This window comes from Limulus polyphemus, unplaced genomic scaffold (assembly GCF_000517525.1).
Source record: "Limulus polyphemus unplaced genomic scaffold, Limulus_polyphemus-2.1.2 Scaffold3588, whole genome shotgun sequence".
NCBI lineage: Eukaryota > Metazoa > Arthropoda > Merostomata > Xiphosura > Limulidae > Limulus > Limulus polyphemus.
In genome coordinates, this window is record NW_013669198.1 from 61520 (window position 1) to 79421 (window position 17902).

At 31.0% G+C, this 17902-nt stretch overlaps 1 protein-coding gene across 5 annotated transcripts in view; it reads right to left on the bottom strand.

Moving 5' to 3' along the window:
- LOC106469640 (protein capicua homolog) overlaps positions 1-17902 on the bottom strand; it is an 87111-nt gene that overhangs the window by 49878 nt on the left and 19331 nt on the right. For 4 of the 5 annotated variants that reach the window (XM_022398216.1, XM_022398215.1, XM_022398219.1 and 1 more), the window contains exons 3-7: positions 17656-17811; positions 15792-15970; positions 11732-11917; positions 10778-10922; positions 6074-6177 (exon numbers count right to left, since the gene is read on the bottom strand). In XM_022398216.1, coding sequence (XP_022253924.1) covers positions 6074-6177; positions 10778-10922; positions 11732-11917; positions 15792-15970; positions 17656-17811 — 770 coding nt within the window. The remainder of the gene's footprint in view (positions 1-6073; positions 6178-10777; positions 10923-11731; positions 11918-15791; positions 15971-17655; positions 17812-17902) is intronic. The other variant, XM_022398218.1, reaches the window with a different exon arrangement.

Consider the following 17902-nt stretch of genomic DNA (forward strand, 5'->3'; position numbering starts at 1 on the left):
TAGGAAATGAACCTGACATGAGTGGTTACATGCACAACCTCAACAGGACAGACAAGGTTCCATAACTTCTCCACAGCATTAGGAAGAGCTGCACAACTGCTATTTGTTCTGAGAGATGAATGCTTAGTAAAATGTAATCAGAAGTAACTATGCATATATACAACCTCAACTAGACAGACGAGGTTCATAACTCATCCTAAGAATTAGGAGGTTGGGGATAAAAAAAATAAAAATATATATATATATATATACATATATATATTGTCAAATATTGTAACATAAACATAGTAGCTAGGGCATGTGGATCATGTTATTTAGACTCAGAAACCCCACCCATAAGTAAACAGAGTGTTATACGTCAAGCAACTGGAATTACAAAGAGGAAGTTAGCTTTCAGTTGAAACCGGGCAAACCCCCTAAAAAACTGTAGGAGCTAGAAGTACAACAAACCAAACCTGGTCTTACAGGGTTTTGGTATTGCCTCAACTGAACCACAAGAACGAGGTAATATCTGTAACTGGTGTTACAAGCATAAATCATAACTCACTCAACCATAAGTGCAGGGAAGAGACATTCTACAACCAGAATTACAATTAGGAGACAGAACATTTGATCATAACTCAATCAACCATAAATGCAGGGAAGAGACATTCTACATCCAGAATTACAACAAGGAGACAGAACATTTGATCAACCGTAGGACAGTGTATGTACATCCTGTAGCTGGCATTACAAGACAGACAAAATCCCCCAAACTCAATCTTAGGAGAAGCTAGAGAAACTCCTGCAAAAAGAATTAACAAGAAGAGGGGCCGCTACTGAACACAACCGTAGGAACATGGCAGTGTCATCCTGAACTCAGTATTACGAGGAGGATCCTGCATAGGCTGGACCTGCTTCAAATTAATATTTCATTTTTCTCTCTATTGCTGTCCACCTGGGAAAAAGCATTCAGGAGAAATGGAAGGAGGGAAACCAGCTTTGCCATCTTTTCACTGAGTGGATAATCATGAGAATGAATTGTGAAGTAAATTTCTAAGCTCACTCAGGAGGAAGCCTCCATGGTCCACCACCCCAGTGACTGAGAACTGAAAAGCAGTAAGGACTCCCATGATCCACTAGAAGAGAAGGGGGGGGGGGGGTAAAGGAGGTGGGAAGTCCAGAAGAACATTACACCAGAGACAGTGCAATGAGTGTCACGATTCCCTATTTTGAAAAGCAGACTGACCCCAATTTATTCAATAAAAGGGTTGGCAGGGATGGGCAGAAATACCCTTTTGCTTTACTCATGAAGTCCATGAGTGATGGTCCACCATCGAGAGAGAATTATTAATATCAAGTTTATGTATGTATGTATATATATATACCTCTGGGTATGCCACCAGAAACACCCCATCTCTACAGTGGGCATTATAGTGCAATCAGTAAATAATGCAGATTTGAGATAAAGCATACCTGACCAGGCAACACCCGCCACAGAGTAGAATCCCATTACCAGTAGTGAAAACTAGGATTTCTGAAATAAAAACATAAGTGAAATGAAATTATAAGATTTACCCTAGTCAAAGGGCAATTGACATGTGTAGAATTGCTAATGGAGGGAGACGATATCCAATAGAGGAAGATACAGCTAAATCATGCAGATAATGAGTGATGAAAGTACTGAGAATAGTCCACATTCCAGCCTCAATGATCTCTTCTAAAGAATGTCGAAGTTGTGCAGCCCAGGACATAGTGATGTGACTAAACTGATGAGAACAAAACCTGTGGGGATGGTGATTTTCCATGGATGAGTCCAAATATACCAGCCTAATGAGTTCACAAACTCAACCAATAAGAATGACAGGGAATAGGTCATGGAAAACGAAAGGGTTCCAGGGAATAAAATGTAGGAACATGAACCCCAAAAGGAAGCAGTACATATCACATTGCATCTTAAGGAGCAAACTTGACAAAGAACCCGATAAGTATCAGAATGGGAGTACAGGAGGAAAATGGAAGGTAAAGAAATCGGTGTGAAAGCCAAACCATCTGCACTGGCGGCATAGGTCTTAAGGAGGAAGGACAGGTTGGAATACAGGATGACATAGAAGGTATGGTAAAGGATGTGGGTAACATTAATAGCATCAATATCTGAAATAACAATGCCCACAAACAAGGAGGAGAAGGAACTAGGTCTTCAGGAAGAGAAGGTAGATGGAACATGAAGACAAAGGTTTAAATGGAGGACAAGAAAGGGCATAAAGGACCACACTGAGATCCCAATAGTCAATTCTGAGGAATGGAAAGGACAGAGGAAGGCAAAACTAGAGGAAAGCTGGAGAAACAGAAAGTGGTTGACAAGGTCACTCAATAGGTAGACACAGGCGAAGTAGACAAGCCTTTGTCAAAAAACCAGGTGAGGAATAGGGAAAGATGAGGAATGGAAGGTTGGGAAGGTCAGAAGCCACGGTGAAGAGATCAAAGTCAGAAGGTATACTATTGTCTCTGGTAAATGGACATGGAAGAAAATCTAATGGATTGGGAGAGGAAAGATGAAACACATGGAGTCAGTCCCTGGGCTGAAACAATGGACCTGAAAAATGCCATGTATAAAGACCAAGAGTGGTGACAACTGTGGAACAAGGGACCACTCCATGAGAAGAATCTTGTTGGGAGAAAATAACCAATCCACCACTAGATTCAGAGAGTCAGGTAAATTGCAAGCTAAGGCTACAATGTGGTGACTGTGGATCCAGAAAGGAAATCCAGGATCTGAAAGCACAGAGATCTGGAATTGGTACCCCCCTGCCTTTGTGTTGTTGGAATGTACCATAACCACTACCCCCATAGAAGAGGAAATAAGTGGGACAAATTTGATGAACTGCCAAAGGCTCAATAAAGGTGATATGGAAAGATGACTCTTTGATCGAACAGAGACCAGAAATTTCCTGAGGTAAGAACCCAAACCCTCTAAAGATAAGCTTGTGAACAGGTGTAAAGGTGTTGGAAAAAGAAAGTCCAAAATTGTCTTTTCATTTATCATATTCTTCCTCAGAAACATTGTCACATTGAAAAGAAGAAAACTGACAGCTGAACATAAGAATTTAGCTCCCTGTGAATTAACCCTATTGCCACAGGTATCCTTTTCTGCACATGATACAAGGTGTTCGTGTTTTACATTCAAAATTTTATTAAACTACTTTTTGTTTATGTTATACCAATTAGTATAGCATAAAACTTTAGCTAATAGTCCATATTTTAATAGTATATAAGTATTATGTTCCTAATTCTATAAGGCAATATTTAAAACAATCCTGAATTTCACCTAGTGTGACACATTTTCTCTAGGTATCTTCTCTTCTCTATTTTATCCACCACCTTCCAGTAACTATGAAATAAAAATGTTAATTACTCACTATAAAATCATCATTGCTCAAACAAACCATAATTTTTAAAGCCTTCAATTTTGTTTGATTACAGAGCTATCAAATAGAAAATCAGACCCCTCCTTCCACACTCACCTGTCACATCTTCTCTTTCAGGATTTGTTAATAATTCTCTCTTGCATTTAAATATATATTACCTATAACCAATAGAAAGCCAAGTTTCCATCTATCAAATGACATATTCTATTACATTGTGTTCTGAACACAGAATAGTCAATTTAACTTCTAATATAACTTTGGCTCCCACGGGAATCACAATGGTAGCTTGGATGCATTTATTGCATAGTTAGAAAGCTAGAAAAATTGTGATTGTTAGAGGAAATCGTCTGCTTTTCACATGTTATTATTCTATGTTCTTTGATGCATTATTTTATTAAATAAAAATTATTTAATGCATTACTACCATTAGTATAAAAAAAGTAGGGTTAAGTGTCATTGATAGCGACAGCAAAAAAAAAGAATACTCAGGTAAGTACTTTATGTCGTGTGTTTCATGTTTCATGTTTATTTATTAATATAAAAGTAACTAAAATGTAAAAATAGGGATCTCTTTAGGTTAGTTAAAGTTTTAATTAGGTAAAATAAATAATAATATAATAAAATATTATATCATAAAAAATGTTTCACGAGGCACACATGCAAGCTGCTTGGAGTAGCTTGTGGGAAAGGTAATTCGATAGCATAATGTGAGCTGCATGTTCCCCAAGTGTTTTACAACTTATAATGGTGCGAATAGTAGCTAGACATGGTTCAAATGGCAACAAAATAGTAAAATTTAATTATAAATAGATGTATACCATTACGAGTTTAAAGCTATTTAGAATAAACAAATCTAGTTTCATGTTACATTTGAAGTCATTCTAGAAAGAAAAATGTATAATTTAGATTTATTTAGTTTTTTTGGTAGTTACAAGGTCAGTCAAATTGACCAACCGCGTACAGAGTTAAGATAGAGAAAATAGATGAAATATAATGTTTTATTGAAAACAATTATCTGAAATGTATTTAGGAGGTTTCACAGATTACACAAATGAAATTTGAGATTTTTGAAATGAAGAAAAGTATTTCTAACCTTAACATGAAAATCACTTTGCACACGGGCTATTCAAAACAAATATATTAGAGGACAAATCTTTTATTAGTCTATTAAAAATACTTCACTAAAAATATTATTTTTTTGTATATGAAAGACTTATAATATTTACTAAAAGACTGCCAAACTTTGTGAAGATATACAGACTATATTAAAAGTTAGTAGTATCAAATCAAAAAGGTCACATGGTTAGTCAAATCGACTGAGCCAACAAAGGTAACCATGATACTATTTTGAAAGTCATGTTTTGTTTTCACCAATAAATCTTTGTCAGTCATACATGTTTGTATGATGTATAGTGACAAGTCAGATGTTTCAATTTGTAACATAAAGCATCAAAAGAAATATATTAATAAATAACAAACACATTAAACATATAAAACGAAAATTTCTGATCAACCATAAAAAACAGAAAGTATAAGATGAAAGAAAGTACTTTTATAGTCTCTCACTATAAAATTTTGGAATTTCCACAACCTAAAAATGATAGATATCATGTACCTCCTCTGCAGATGAAGCTGAAACTGATTCCTGGGAAGTCATACCAGTAGCATTTTCGACTGTAATGGGAATTTCCATTGTTGATACATTGATCACAAATTCATAAAATGATCTCTTGTAATTCGGTAACAAATACAAAAAAAATTGTTGAATCAAGTGAATGCAAACACAGTAAAATAAAACTGTGGAAAAAAATTGAAATGGCAAAGAAGCATGTTCATAAATGGTTGCCACATGAGAAAAAAGACACATCTAAACAATGCTGTGCCAATCAAGAAAATGATAAATGAACAGGAATAGCAGAAGGAGCTTATTGGTGGAGAGTGGTTACATGATATGTACATGTTCAGAAATAGCGTGAAATTGATGGGGTATGAAGAATGGTGCACCGATAGTGAAATTTTTTATGAACGCTTAGAGGTCAGTAAAAGATTGAGATTGCTTTCTGTGAGAGGAAGTAAGACTGTATCAGAACTTACCATCATTATTTTTGAGGATACAAGGACATTATTTTAGAAATCAGATCATGACTAGGTTATATTTTAAAACATCAAAAAGAATATAAAAAAATTGAAAGATCTAATGGTAAAGTAATACATATTCAAATCATACACTTTTATAAACTTCCAGATTTACAGTTAAATAAATTCAGAGGTGACAGCACAATAAAAAACTAACTATTTAATAAATATTTTATAATGTTACACCTTATAAGGAAATCACTACATACATAATTACATCCATAAAACTTTCACCACATTATATTCTTTAAAATAAATTTTCCAATAAATACTCAGTTTAAAAAGTACATTTTTTCAAAATTGGTTATCTTCTTTAAATCTAATTTGGTAGAATAAACATTTTCATCTTATAAGAAAATAACAACATTAGTAATAACATTCATAAAAATTTCAGTACTTTTCATTCTATCAGTATGCATGTACTTTTAAATTAGTAGTGAATTGCATAATTCTCTGATTTCTTTCTGAATCTAATCGTGTAACCTGACAGAATAAAGCATGTTTTATTGACCATTTGAGCTATCATTTACCTTCAGCCCTTCATTTTGTGTACCAGATGCATTTACATTAAGTGTTTCTTTCTCCTTGATATTTTCAGTATCAGGATTTGAAATACCAGGATCTTGAGACTCTTCTGTAACAAAAGGATAAAACAAATCCTGTTTTAATTAATATATTGCTAAGTTCATTGTATGCGAAAAAATCAAGAACTTTTTTATTGAAAAAAAAACATAAATATTACACACAAAATAATGCCAGCAAAAATACTGCCAACAAAATATCACACTACGATGCCAACAAAGGTAACAATGATACTATTTTGAAAGGCATGTCTTGTTTTCACCAATAGATTTTTGTCAGTAATACTTATTTGTATGATGTATAGTGAAAAGTCAGATGCTTCAATTTGTAACCTAAAGCATCAAAGGAAATATATTAATAAATAACACACTAAACTGAGAGTTATATAAAACGAAATTTCTGATCAACTATAAAGAACAGAAAGTATAAGATGAAAAAAAAAGTACTTTTATAGTTTCTCACAAAATGATAGAAATCCTGTATCAAACTTATTTCATGCACATACTAGACAATATCCAAGATTTATATCAAGCTCCATGCAATTTGGTTGGTAAAAGCATTTTCACTGTGTGAAAAATTAGATAAAGGATATCAATGATATTCAAGCAGTCTGGAAGTTGTTAAATATAGTGAGATATCATCTTTTTTTAGTAATTCTCAATTACAGGTATTTCATTAGGATGCCATATGCTCTCAGTAATTGTCAGTAAGTATGAAGAAATTGTACATAAACAATATTTATGAATATTGTCCTCCGTGTTCAATAGGTGTTTTACTGTGGCTTTTTTTTTTCAAGAAACAGCAAACATATAGACATCCCAAGTTTTGTAGCTCTTAACTCACTGTATGACAATTTTTTTCCCTAACTATCCACCCACTGTAAGTGATTCTTATTAGGAAGGCACTTGGATTATATAATATGAAGCCTTAAAAAAGTTTGAAAAGGCAGATATGTTCTGTCTCCTTAATAGTCATGATGATACTAATATATACATATAAATAAAAGTTAACTTAGAATCTCCAATTTTTAATAGTAAAAAGAGAAATAATAAATGTATGATTGTTTATCAGAAAGTTGTAAGGATTTGCCAACACTTTGGACATGTTTAACCTCTCAGGACCAGTAGGGTGTCACTGATTTCCTGTTCTTTTCATTCTCACACTTAAGATACATATAATAACTGTATGAAACTTCATATTTTAAGTATGGTAGTATTCAATAGTAGGAATCGACAAGGATTCCAAATAATTCTTGCACTGAAAAAACACCCTATCGATTTCCTATGTGAAAAAACAACCACTCAAAGTATATGTATTAATAACATGCTAAAAAGGTCACTAACATTTCTGGTAAAACAATTCAAAAATTCCTAAAACAGCAAATTTTTGGTCTGCTCCCCACCTACCTGATCACGTCAGCAGGGCTAGTGCCTAGAAGGCTTGGACTATCACTACAAGATTAGTCCAGCTTACTTGACTGGTCTGTGGGTATTCGCTTGTGATATTCCGATAAAAATGCATATATATATATATATACAGGTACAATATATATATGGTAAACATATCATGCACATTCTTAAATTTCTTTTCAACCCAATGGATGGAGCTACATACTGATAGATAGACATGGGACATTTTCTAAAGGTAAAGTATATACTTTATACAGGTATAACACAAAAAGTAAACAATCAAGAGTATTAAAAAATTATGAATTTTAAAATAATGTTGGGATCCTGATATAAAAGATCCTAGCAGCTTTATACAATTATCTGTAGGCCAAAGTAAGAATTAAATTTTATAAATTTATGATAGTTGTTTTAATTCATTTCACTACTTTTTATAGCAGGATCCCCCCTTCATGTTAAAATTCATAATTTTTTAATACTCTTATCATTAAGTAAATAATTAATTGCAGTGATTTGCCAAAGCAGAGATAACATTTTTAAAATTTTAAGTTGCTCAGTTTTTTGGAGTGTGACTTTCTTGTTTCAATACTTTTTGTAGCATTAAAACTTTCTATATTACTATAGTTAGCCAGGTTACATATATATTGATCTCTATTTGTCTGTATAAGTTTTAAAATTCTTTTTTATTATACGTGTATATTTTCTACATTATACCTAATTTGTGTATGAAAAAATTTCCTGATTTGTTTTTTTTCTTTGTTATCAAATACTGTGTAGAGAAAACAATAAAAATATTTTCTTCTGTCTTAGACTTTCTTTCTTTTGTTTTATTGTTGATCACAAAGTCACATTTTATATACCCAATCAGTTTTGATACTTTTTTTTACCAGTTGAAGTAGTCATTTTCCAACTAATAAACAATACAAACACTGTATGATTGGCAAAGATTTATTTGTATCAGTGTTACTTTCATCAGTTTTTGCTAACAACACTAACAGTCAAGACTGATTTATATTTGATAGTTACAGTCTGTTTTCAATAACTAAGAAGTTATTGTATTTGTGTGCATTGTTTAAATATAACAAACTTAACAATATATTTGATTATTAAAAACAGCTGAAATGGAATACAAAAAAATACACTAAAACTTCACTTTGCCATCATTAACGTGACATCATCATATTTAATAAATTGTTACTTGTGTAATACAGTCACAAGCTAGCTTACTGTTCTTGCTAAATTTAAATAATATTCACTTAATGCATTTCTTACAGAAGAATATTCATGTAGCTTTCAAACAGACATATTATACCATAAAACATTATAAGTAATAAACAAAATGTTGAAAGATAATAAAAAGGTTATTAGATTTGTGATTTTTTTACTACATGTTAAGAACTTTTCATTTCGATCCTCTGTACACCCTAAGGGAATTTTCGCTGGCTAATATGTTTACAAACCACAAACTGCTGCTAAAACAACCTTGTTTAATACTGATGTAGAAAAATTTTACTTTCATTTATCCAACCATTTCTAGCCTTAGGTCTAGCTAGATATTCTCAAAGCAGAGTTATATTATGAATGATTAATATCCACACCATCACATGACAAATAAGATATATATATATATAGCAATAAGATCACTAACAGAGTAAGAAATGATGTGAAAAAAGAAAATATGGATCATTATGTTCCCAGGTGATAATATATTCTTAGTAAATGTAAGCCTAAGCTTCAAGAAGAGCAGAAATAATTTGAAAAATCAATAAATACATCGTTTACAGGTAAGATTCCATGAAGCTACATAGAAAGGAAAGTTGGAACTTTTTTGTGTGTGAAATACACTAAATAAATGTTATATAGTTTTGAAACACAATTATAATTTTTTTTCTTAAGTGTTTAAGGAACAAATTCAACACTTAAAGTGTACACTGATTGTGATAGAGTTAAAATAGTACATACATGAGAAGTTTACAGCCTGAAATAATCCTGAGTAGAACCAAACACATTAAAAAAAAGGGCGAAAGTTTTCTGAAGTTTATTCAGATGTCATCATCAGAAGAAACATTGCATTTATTTTAGAATGTGCATTTTTTTCACTTTTTATTATAACTGTTTTCATATTTATCTAAATATATCATTACAACTTCTCCATATACTTCATCCTACTCTTTAACCCTAAGTAGATTAAAAAAACTTATACACAAACAATATAAGACTATAAACACAGAACTATTCCACAGACAAATATGCCATATAAATTCACATTAAACATTAGGGAAAAACAATAAAATTAAAGAAAACAGTAAGCCATTATTGCTTGATAAATATAAGCATCTGACAGGTAAACATATTGAAATTAGTGGTACAATCATTTTATTTCCTTTACAACATAACATAGTTCAAACTTGTCAAATGCAAATATCTGACAAAAATACTGAGCTTTACAAGTAAAAAATAAGTGTAAATTTGTACATAAATATTTTGTGATAAAAATTTGGTTTCAACATTCCATTTTATGGTGTAAAATGACAAACAAACTAAACATAAAAACATGCAGAAATAATTTCAGATCATTTGTCGATTCCAACAGCAGACAAAATTCAGATATTTGGTGCACTAGTATTCAATATTCTTCCTTCAAACAGTTATATTTATAAATGAAAATGAATCCTAAATAACGAAGAAACTTTTCAAAGTTTGACACTCCTCTCATTATACATTCTCAAAATTCCAACAAAACTTATGAATATGAAGTCATTACTCACATTTGGATAATTTTCTAAACAGATGTATGAGCATCATTATCTATTGTACTTAAAGTGCTCTTTGTTTTGTAATGAAATGTTGTTTTTTTATAAATTTTTTGTTATACTTTGCCCTTGCTAGTAAGCCAAGTAACATTTGTTTATTACAGTTCCTAGTCTCCTGGTAGGACAGTGGTAAGTCTTTGGATTTAAATGCTAAAATCAGGGATTTGATTCCCCTCAGTGGACACAGCAGATAGCCCAATGTGGCTTTCCTATAAGAAAACACACACACTCACACATTACAGTCCCCATTATTGTTTTACATATTACGTCACTTGTTAGTAACAAGCTTTGTTTAGACTTTGTTAGGTATGATTATAAACTAGCAAATTTATATCCTATAAATGGTTACAAAACAAAGGCAACAAAATGAGATGAAAGAACATAAACCATTTTAATACAAACAAAACTTTTGACTAAAAACAGTTATTCTTACCAGTTACTTCAGAAGCTTCTTTTTCTTCAGCCGTAGAATTTTGACGTTTTCGACTGTCTTTAGGGACTGATGTGCTTGTAGATTTCTTTTTGTCTTTAGTGCACCACTTCCACTCTGGGTGTGCTTTAAAATGAGCTTCTTTAACCTATCAAAAACATAAAAAACAGCTCTTCTTTTTATCCAATTATAGAAAAATAATATGCTTTTAAATCCATCACTGACAAAAGCAAGAGTTTCCTCAACTTCATTGTGACAGAAAAAGAAAAAAATAAGTTTCTAAATATATTAGTGACACCAAAAGCAATTATGGATGAACATATGACATACAACCACCACTGAAAATTTTGTTGTTTTTGTTTTCAAAATGAACAATAAATCAAAGTTAACTACAAAAATCATTACGATTATTATTCTATTCTAAATTTTACAAAGCTATACAAATTAAACCATTATGAATGAAACAGACTAAAAAGTAATTTTCACACATTGTTATTTTAACATTTAAACATTCACATTATGTCTCCTTTTAGTATCTTTGTCTGTCTGTCTCTCTATCTATCTTATAATTCTAATGTATTTTAAAAATTTCTAGCAAAGAGAAAAGAAAATTTTAACAATTCATGAATAAACCTAATAACTGAGTACAAAAGTATCCAAATGAGCACTATAAAAACAAAACAAACCTGCTTAACTTCTAAAGGCCTTTCACTTTTTTCTGTTGTTGTTGTATAATTGTTTGGTGTTTAAATAATAAATATATTTTTCTACAAATTATATATCATTGACTAGTTCCAGCAAAGAGGATAGGAATGAATTTACAACAAATCCACTATTAAAATAATAGACAATTTGTAAAATCAACTTTTCAAACATTTAAGTTAATCAGTTGCTAAATATGTATGAAAAAATTAAAGAATTCTTGAAATTCCAAGTTTCATATATTTGAAAACTTACTTCGAAAGCCAAATTCTGGTACTGTTGTTTTTCTTCATGTCCTAAAGAGTACCACCATTCACCCAAAATTTTACTAACTGTCCTGTTGTCTTGATTAGGATGCAGCTGATGAACTCTTGTTCGATGTCGTTTGCTGAAGATCATAAAAGCATTCATGGGTCGACGAATGTGATCTCTTTCTTTCACCTGTACAAAAAAAAATATAACATGAAAAAATTCCAAATAATTAACAAAGGTTCATAAAAAACGAAAAATCTCATACATTTATTATAAAAAGGAAAAATAAGTTAACCAACACACACCATCTCAACCTGATTACCTAAAAGAATAACTGAATAATAATTATAACAATGTGTTGTCATTGATAACATTTGTGTTGTTATGAGATAATTATTAGAAAAACTTGCATAATCCATATGTTTTCAAGATAAATTATTTTGTACCTTACTAATAAATTAAATCTTGTATACAATTCAACATCCTTATAAACATCTGTACAGTAAAAATGCTTCATTTCTTTAAATAATTAGTTAAAGCTACTGGTTGCTAAAGCAACACATAAATGGATATTCTTCTTAACTCCACAGATAAAACTTTTTATGCAGTGCATTTCATGACAAAATTGTATGCAAGAAGTACATAACTCCTAGTAAGTTTTCAATTAAAATTTCATAGGTTTGCTGTATGCAATAAAATGTATTTGATATTAACTGTAAATACTGAAATACTGTGGAAAATATGTGTTCTGTATAACAGCAATCTATGACAGTGGAAATTAAAATTTATAAATTAAACTCAAAACAATATCTTACAAAATATATGTTGGCTATAGCCTTGTCTGCCACATGATTTTAAGTTTATGTTAAGTTTTAGAGTAAATAGATATTTTTATGTTTGTTTGTAAAAAAAAGTTAAATGAACAAAACAATAGATAAATAAATAGTTCAGAGCACCTATTACTTAGAAATGTATATGTAGCAAGTCCAAATTAATCTCAAAGTTCTAATCAATGTAAAACTTTGTATTATATATATGCAATAATTTACTATACTGAAACTCTTTCTAATACTTATTTTGAGGATACGAAATACTAATTTATATATTTAGTTCTAAAAGAATGTCAACTAACAACACTAATAATATCATGTTGCTTGCAAACAAATCTTTAAAATCATCAGTTGTATTTAACAATCAGTTACACTGCATGTAAAGTAGCAGTTTATGGTCATTTTTATAAGATAAAGGTGATCACCATGGCCAGTTCATCCATTCTACCATGAGGAGTGACAATTTTGCATGAGGAGTCATTTTTATAAGATATCCTTTTGTATGGTAGAGCACTTAGATATAGGCAGTTCAAAAGTACACAACTTTAGCCGTGTGTAAAAACCTTAAAGACTAAAGGAAACATGTAATGGGATATCATTTGTTACACTGTAAGCCTGTAATGTATGAACTAGTACCTATTCCACTGTTTTATAATAAATGATGAGTTTACACTGTTTTATAATACATGATGAGTTTACACTGTTTTATAATACATGATGAATTTACACTGTTTGGAATAAATGAAAATATATTCAAATTTAAGAATTTGGGTGACAGCAGATTAGTATTCTACTATTCAAAAAAGAGGATTGCAGACATACTCAATTATGCAGGTGTCTGTGCTGAAAGAACAAGTGCTATGTTATGATTACCCAGATAGTTATTCACAGCTGACCTGGACAAACAAAAATCATCAGTTTGAAAATACCTACCAACATTTCCTGCCAATAATTGATCTCCTCTTCATTATGCCATATCATTCTGCTGATTAAAAGTGAGGTTTTGGGGTTATGAAGCAAGTGAAAAATGACTGACATGATAATTTCATCTGACCCACTCCCTGCCATAACAATATGGATGAAGTTTGACTCGAAATATAGGCAGCCACACTTTGCTGCCCACAACAAAACAAGACTTCTATAGCAGTTGACTGTATCAGATGAGAGTGAATCAGATGAATCAAATAAAAGTAAATTTGAACTGCTTAATTTTTCAAATTTTAACAGACAGTACTCTGAGGATAGTACATAGTGGTGAAATAATTTACTGAATCAATTTTGATGTTTGATTTGCCTGACTTGAAACTTTTAAACCTTTATATATTTTGGGATGGTTGGTGTATGCAGCATGTTAGTTTGTTGTATAAACTAAAGCTTGATGTTTTTAGATTTTACTGCTACATGAAGTTTTATATTTTAACAAAATTAGGTTGCTCATTTATATAACAGTATTTTAAAAACTATAATGATAAATTTTATATTCATAGTTGTAAATTTTCAAGAACTGTAATGGATTTCACAACTACCTTTAAACTGTGACTATATTTTATTGAACATTATAAACTTATAATATGATGTTATAAATGTCTGGCATTATAGACTTCTATCCAAACTTGAGAACAACATATATCATCAATAAATCTTCCTTCTTTCTTATATATCTCAAAAGGTAGTCTATGCAATGGCTCATTATCTTTCTAATCTTTAAATTTTGACATTTTTTCAACAAGTTTCTGTAAATTAAAGAAGCAGTGAAGACTTTTGCAGAGGACTACTCATTCAGAATACCTCTTCTTTTTAAAGGAGTGCCAAAAATCCTTAAGTTCAGACACTCACTATGGCCTGTGCTGTAGGTAACAATGGACAGTTATAAATTTTTAATGAAATATTTTACAATAAAAAAATTAAGAATAGTTATAAGAAATGGAGAAATATCACTTTCAGTACTCGCTGTTAATATATTGCCTTTCATTGGTAAACATTTGTTACCATGGTTCTAAGGACAAAAAGTGGATCCAAGTTCTAAGATGTTATGCCATCATAATTCACCAGTATCCAGTATCTATCAAAACTCGTAAAGCAGATTGGTGAAAGACTTGTTACACTTGCTCCACCTATGTTTTGAACCACTATTGTAGATTAGTTAACAATTCAATATACTCAACTTGTTTTTAGATTTACTTTTTCTTATTTTAAACCAATATTTTCTGCAAATGTTTGTACCACATATATATCATCAGCCAGGTTAGCACATGGGCAACACTGATTGAATTTCAAGTCCCCACTTTTAGAAGGCATCCAAGCTTATGAATATATTTCACTACAATATCATTTCTAGAGTGAAACAAGTAGTAGTTTTGGTCATATATCAGACATCCAGTTCCTGATATCCAATTGAATTTTAATATTTTTGGATTGGATAACAGATGTGTCCATACATATGGAAAATGCAACACAGGCATAAGCTACCATTTCATTATAGTATTAAACTATCTACTTCTTCATTGTACTTTGAACATTTAATAAAGATGTACAATTCCATACGAGTGAGCAGCCACTGCAGGCCCTTTAAAGGAATGCAGCGCACATGTGGCATGAGACAGTGTTTCACACCCTGATCCCCCCTTCCTGGACTACACTTTCCAGTGCTGTCACTGCTGTGACCATATGTGGCATACAGTGGGCATAATGTATATTTAAAGCATATAATGACTGTCTGTATCATGACTATTATAACTATCAGAGCTCCCACTTTCATACCTTGTAAAATGCTACTATGTTCAGAAACTAGCAGAAAGCACCAGTAGGCTAGCTGCTGCAATACCTATTAGATGTGACGTATGTGTAAGTAGTATGATATTTGCATTATATTATGTGATAATCTGCTGATGGAAATGTTATTTGATTATCCAATTCATTGCAAAATTAATATCCAATTAGATCAGATTTCATTAGATTGTTTAATATCTGATTAGATCTGATATTTGTCCTATTCATAAGTATATCCATAAATAATACTGAAGCAATGCATGTTTTATATATCTTAAAGAAAAAGAAAGAAAGAAATCATCTTCATATATTAAAGCTAAATGCTTTCAAAGCATGATCAATTTGTAGTGATCTATTTTCATCTTAAAATAGTCATTAAAGTCCCTAGGTCTGTCCAAAGAAGTAAAACCTCTAATAGTTTAAGTCCCCATGGAACTAAGAAATAAAAGTAAAATCTCACATACCTTCTTTGGAGTTTTTGGTTCATCTGTGGTTAAAGAGCTAAGAGACTGTGTTCTTCGCTTAGTGGCAGTGGTAGAAACTTGCTGAATTTGTTCAGCTTTTGAGGTAGATATAAATACATCTTCCTCCTCATCCTCTTCAATTTTTGATTCATTAGAAACTACAGAGAATAATCCCGACTCTTATTTATAAAAAAATAAAAGAATAGAAAGGTTACAACACAGACAATAAACACTTCCACACACCATACTTATTGCTTCTATAGTAGAGTTTATAAATTAACTACAAAAACCTAAACTAAGCAATTTATTTGATATGTTTTTCATTATCTTACAGGTAGTTTCCAAAACACAATGTACCTTCAACAAGGCATACAAAGAATATAAGTTTTGTCTATGTCATTCTAAATAAAATTAAATGTATTACATTCATCAGAATTATTCAGAAAGATAACTATTTTCCTTGTTGTTTCAATAAATTAGGTTTTCATACCAGGACTGAACTTAATTACTGACAAAGTATATCAACTGTTTCTTATTTCTATACCTCATAAAAAGACATATAGTAGCAACTTTCTGAAACTGTATGGTAAAAATATAAATGCTACTATGAGACCTTCTCTGCAGGTTAGCATAATGTCCATAATCTTTGGGGCATAGACTCTTAAGCCTTCTGGAAATCAGGAAGACTGAGTGGGGGTTGCAGCACACTGATTTACAGTTAACAATTAAACACACTTCTGAAATAAACAAAACCTAATATGATGCTAATATGATGGCAATGGCTTTCATACCCACACCCAAGCCAATCCATTTAGTTTGTAGGGAGAAATAAATTCAAATTAAAAAAAGTGACTGTTTGAAAATTTTTCCTTCTGTGATAACTGTTAGTATAAGAGGAACTAGCTTTAGCATGATCTTTTTTCATATTTATATATATATCTTTCCATATTTTACAATATAACCTTTTTGTTTTATTTACATGTCCAGGAGGATGCACACTAAAATATATTAAAATACATATATATGGCCACATCTGCATAAAACACTATTCCAATTGGAAATTCATGAGCTTTAGAAATATGTTTTAACACATTCCATATCTATTACCCCTAAGTAGGTTAATGAAGCTCAAATCAAATATATCTGATGAACTCTGGAGAGGTGGTTATATCTTAGCTACAATTATTAACACTGTCACACACTATATGAATTTAAAAATTAAAGACTAGTTTCACAAGAAACATAAATTGCCAAAAGCTAATTTTTAATCATTTGAAAAGATGCTTTCTTATTTATGTTTATTTTCAAATCCATTTTTATAAAACTTAATTAGCTCTGCTCTCATCAATATTAGTTTCACAATAAGCTCTAATTGGCCTATTTCAAAGAGAATGAATGACTCAATTGATTGTACAAAGCAATTAAGTTTTGAGTTTTTTTATTACCCCAAAAAAATCTGTCATCAAAATATAAGATCATTTACACAAAAAAATACTCTTCTGTAAAAAAAAAGTATACTAAAAAATTAAAGATAAAAGTTTGAGATACAAGTATAAATATTAATTTTTCAGATTTTTAATTTGGAGAGTTACGAAAGCCAAAAACTGGAAGATGTACAAGAAGGAAAGAACATAATACAATTTATCTTATAATATTCACCATCATCATATTCAGATTATTCATGAGGAAGTTTCTTTACTAACCTTATTAAGTAGGTTTATGTAATTACATGTATAAATAAAACTAAAAGAGGTTTACCTAGAATAGCTTATGTGAAATATATCAGTAATTTGAAAAAATTGTATAACAGACAACAACCCTTTCACAGAATGTAGCTATTATGTTTTCACCTAAGGTAAATTACCTGTTTGACTCTTGGCTTCAGGTGGATGAGTAATAGCAGGAAAAGCTGGTGTTGAAGAAACAGCAGGTGGAGCACTCTTGGGTGGAGATGGTGGTGTTGTAAGATATGGAACTAGAGAATGCCACGGGAAGATTGGAATAGGTTGTGCATCGCTACCTATTAGAAAAGAAACGACATCATAAACAAATATAGTTTGATAAATATAGTCAGTAAGAAAATAAGCAAAACATATATGTTTGATGAAAAT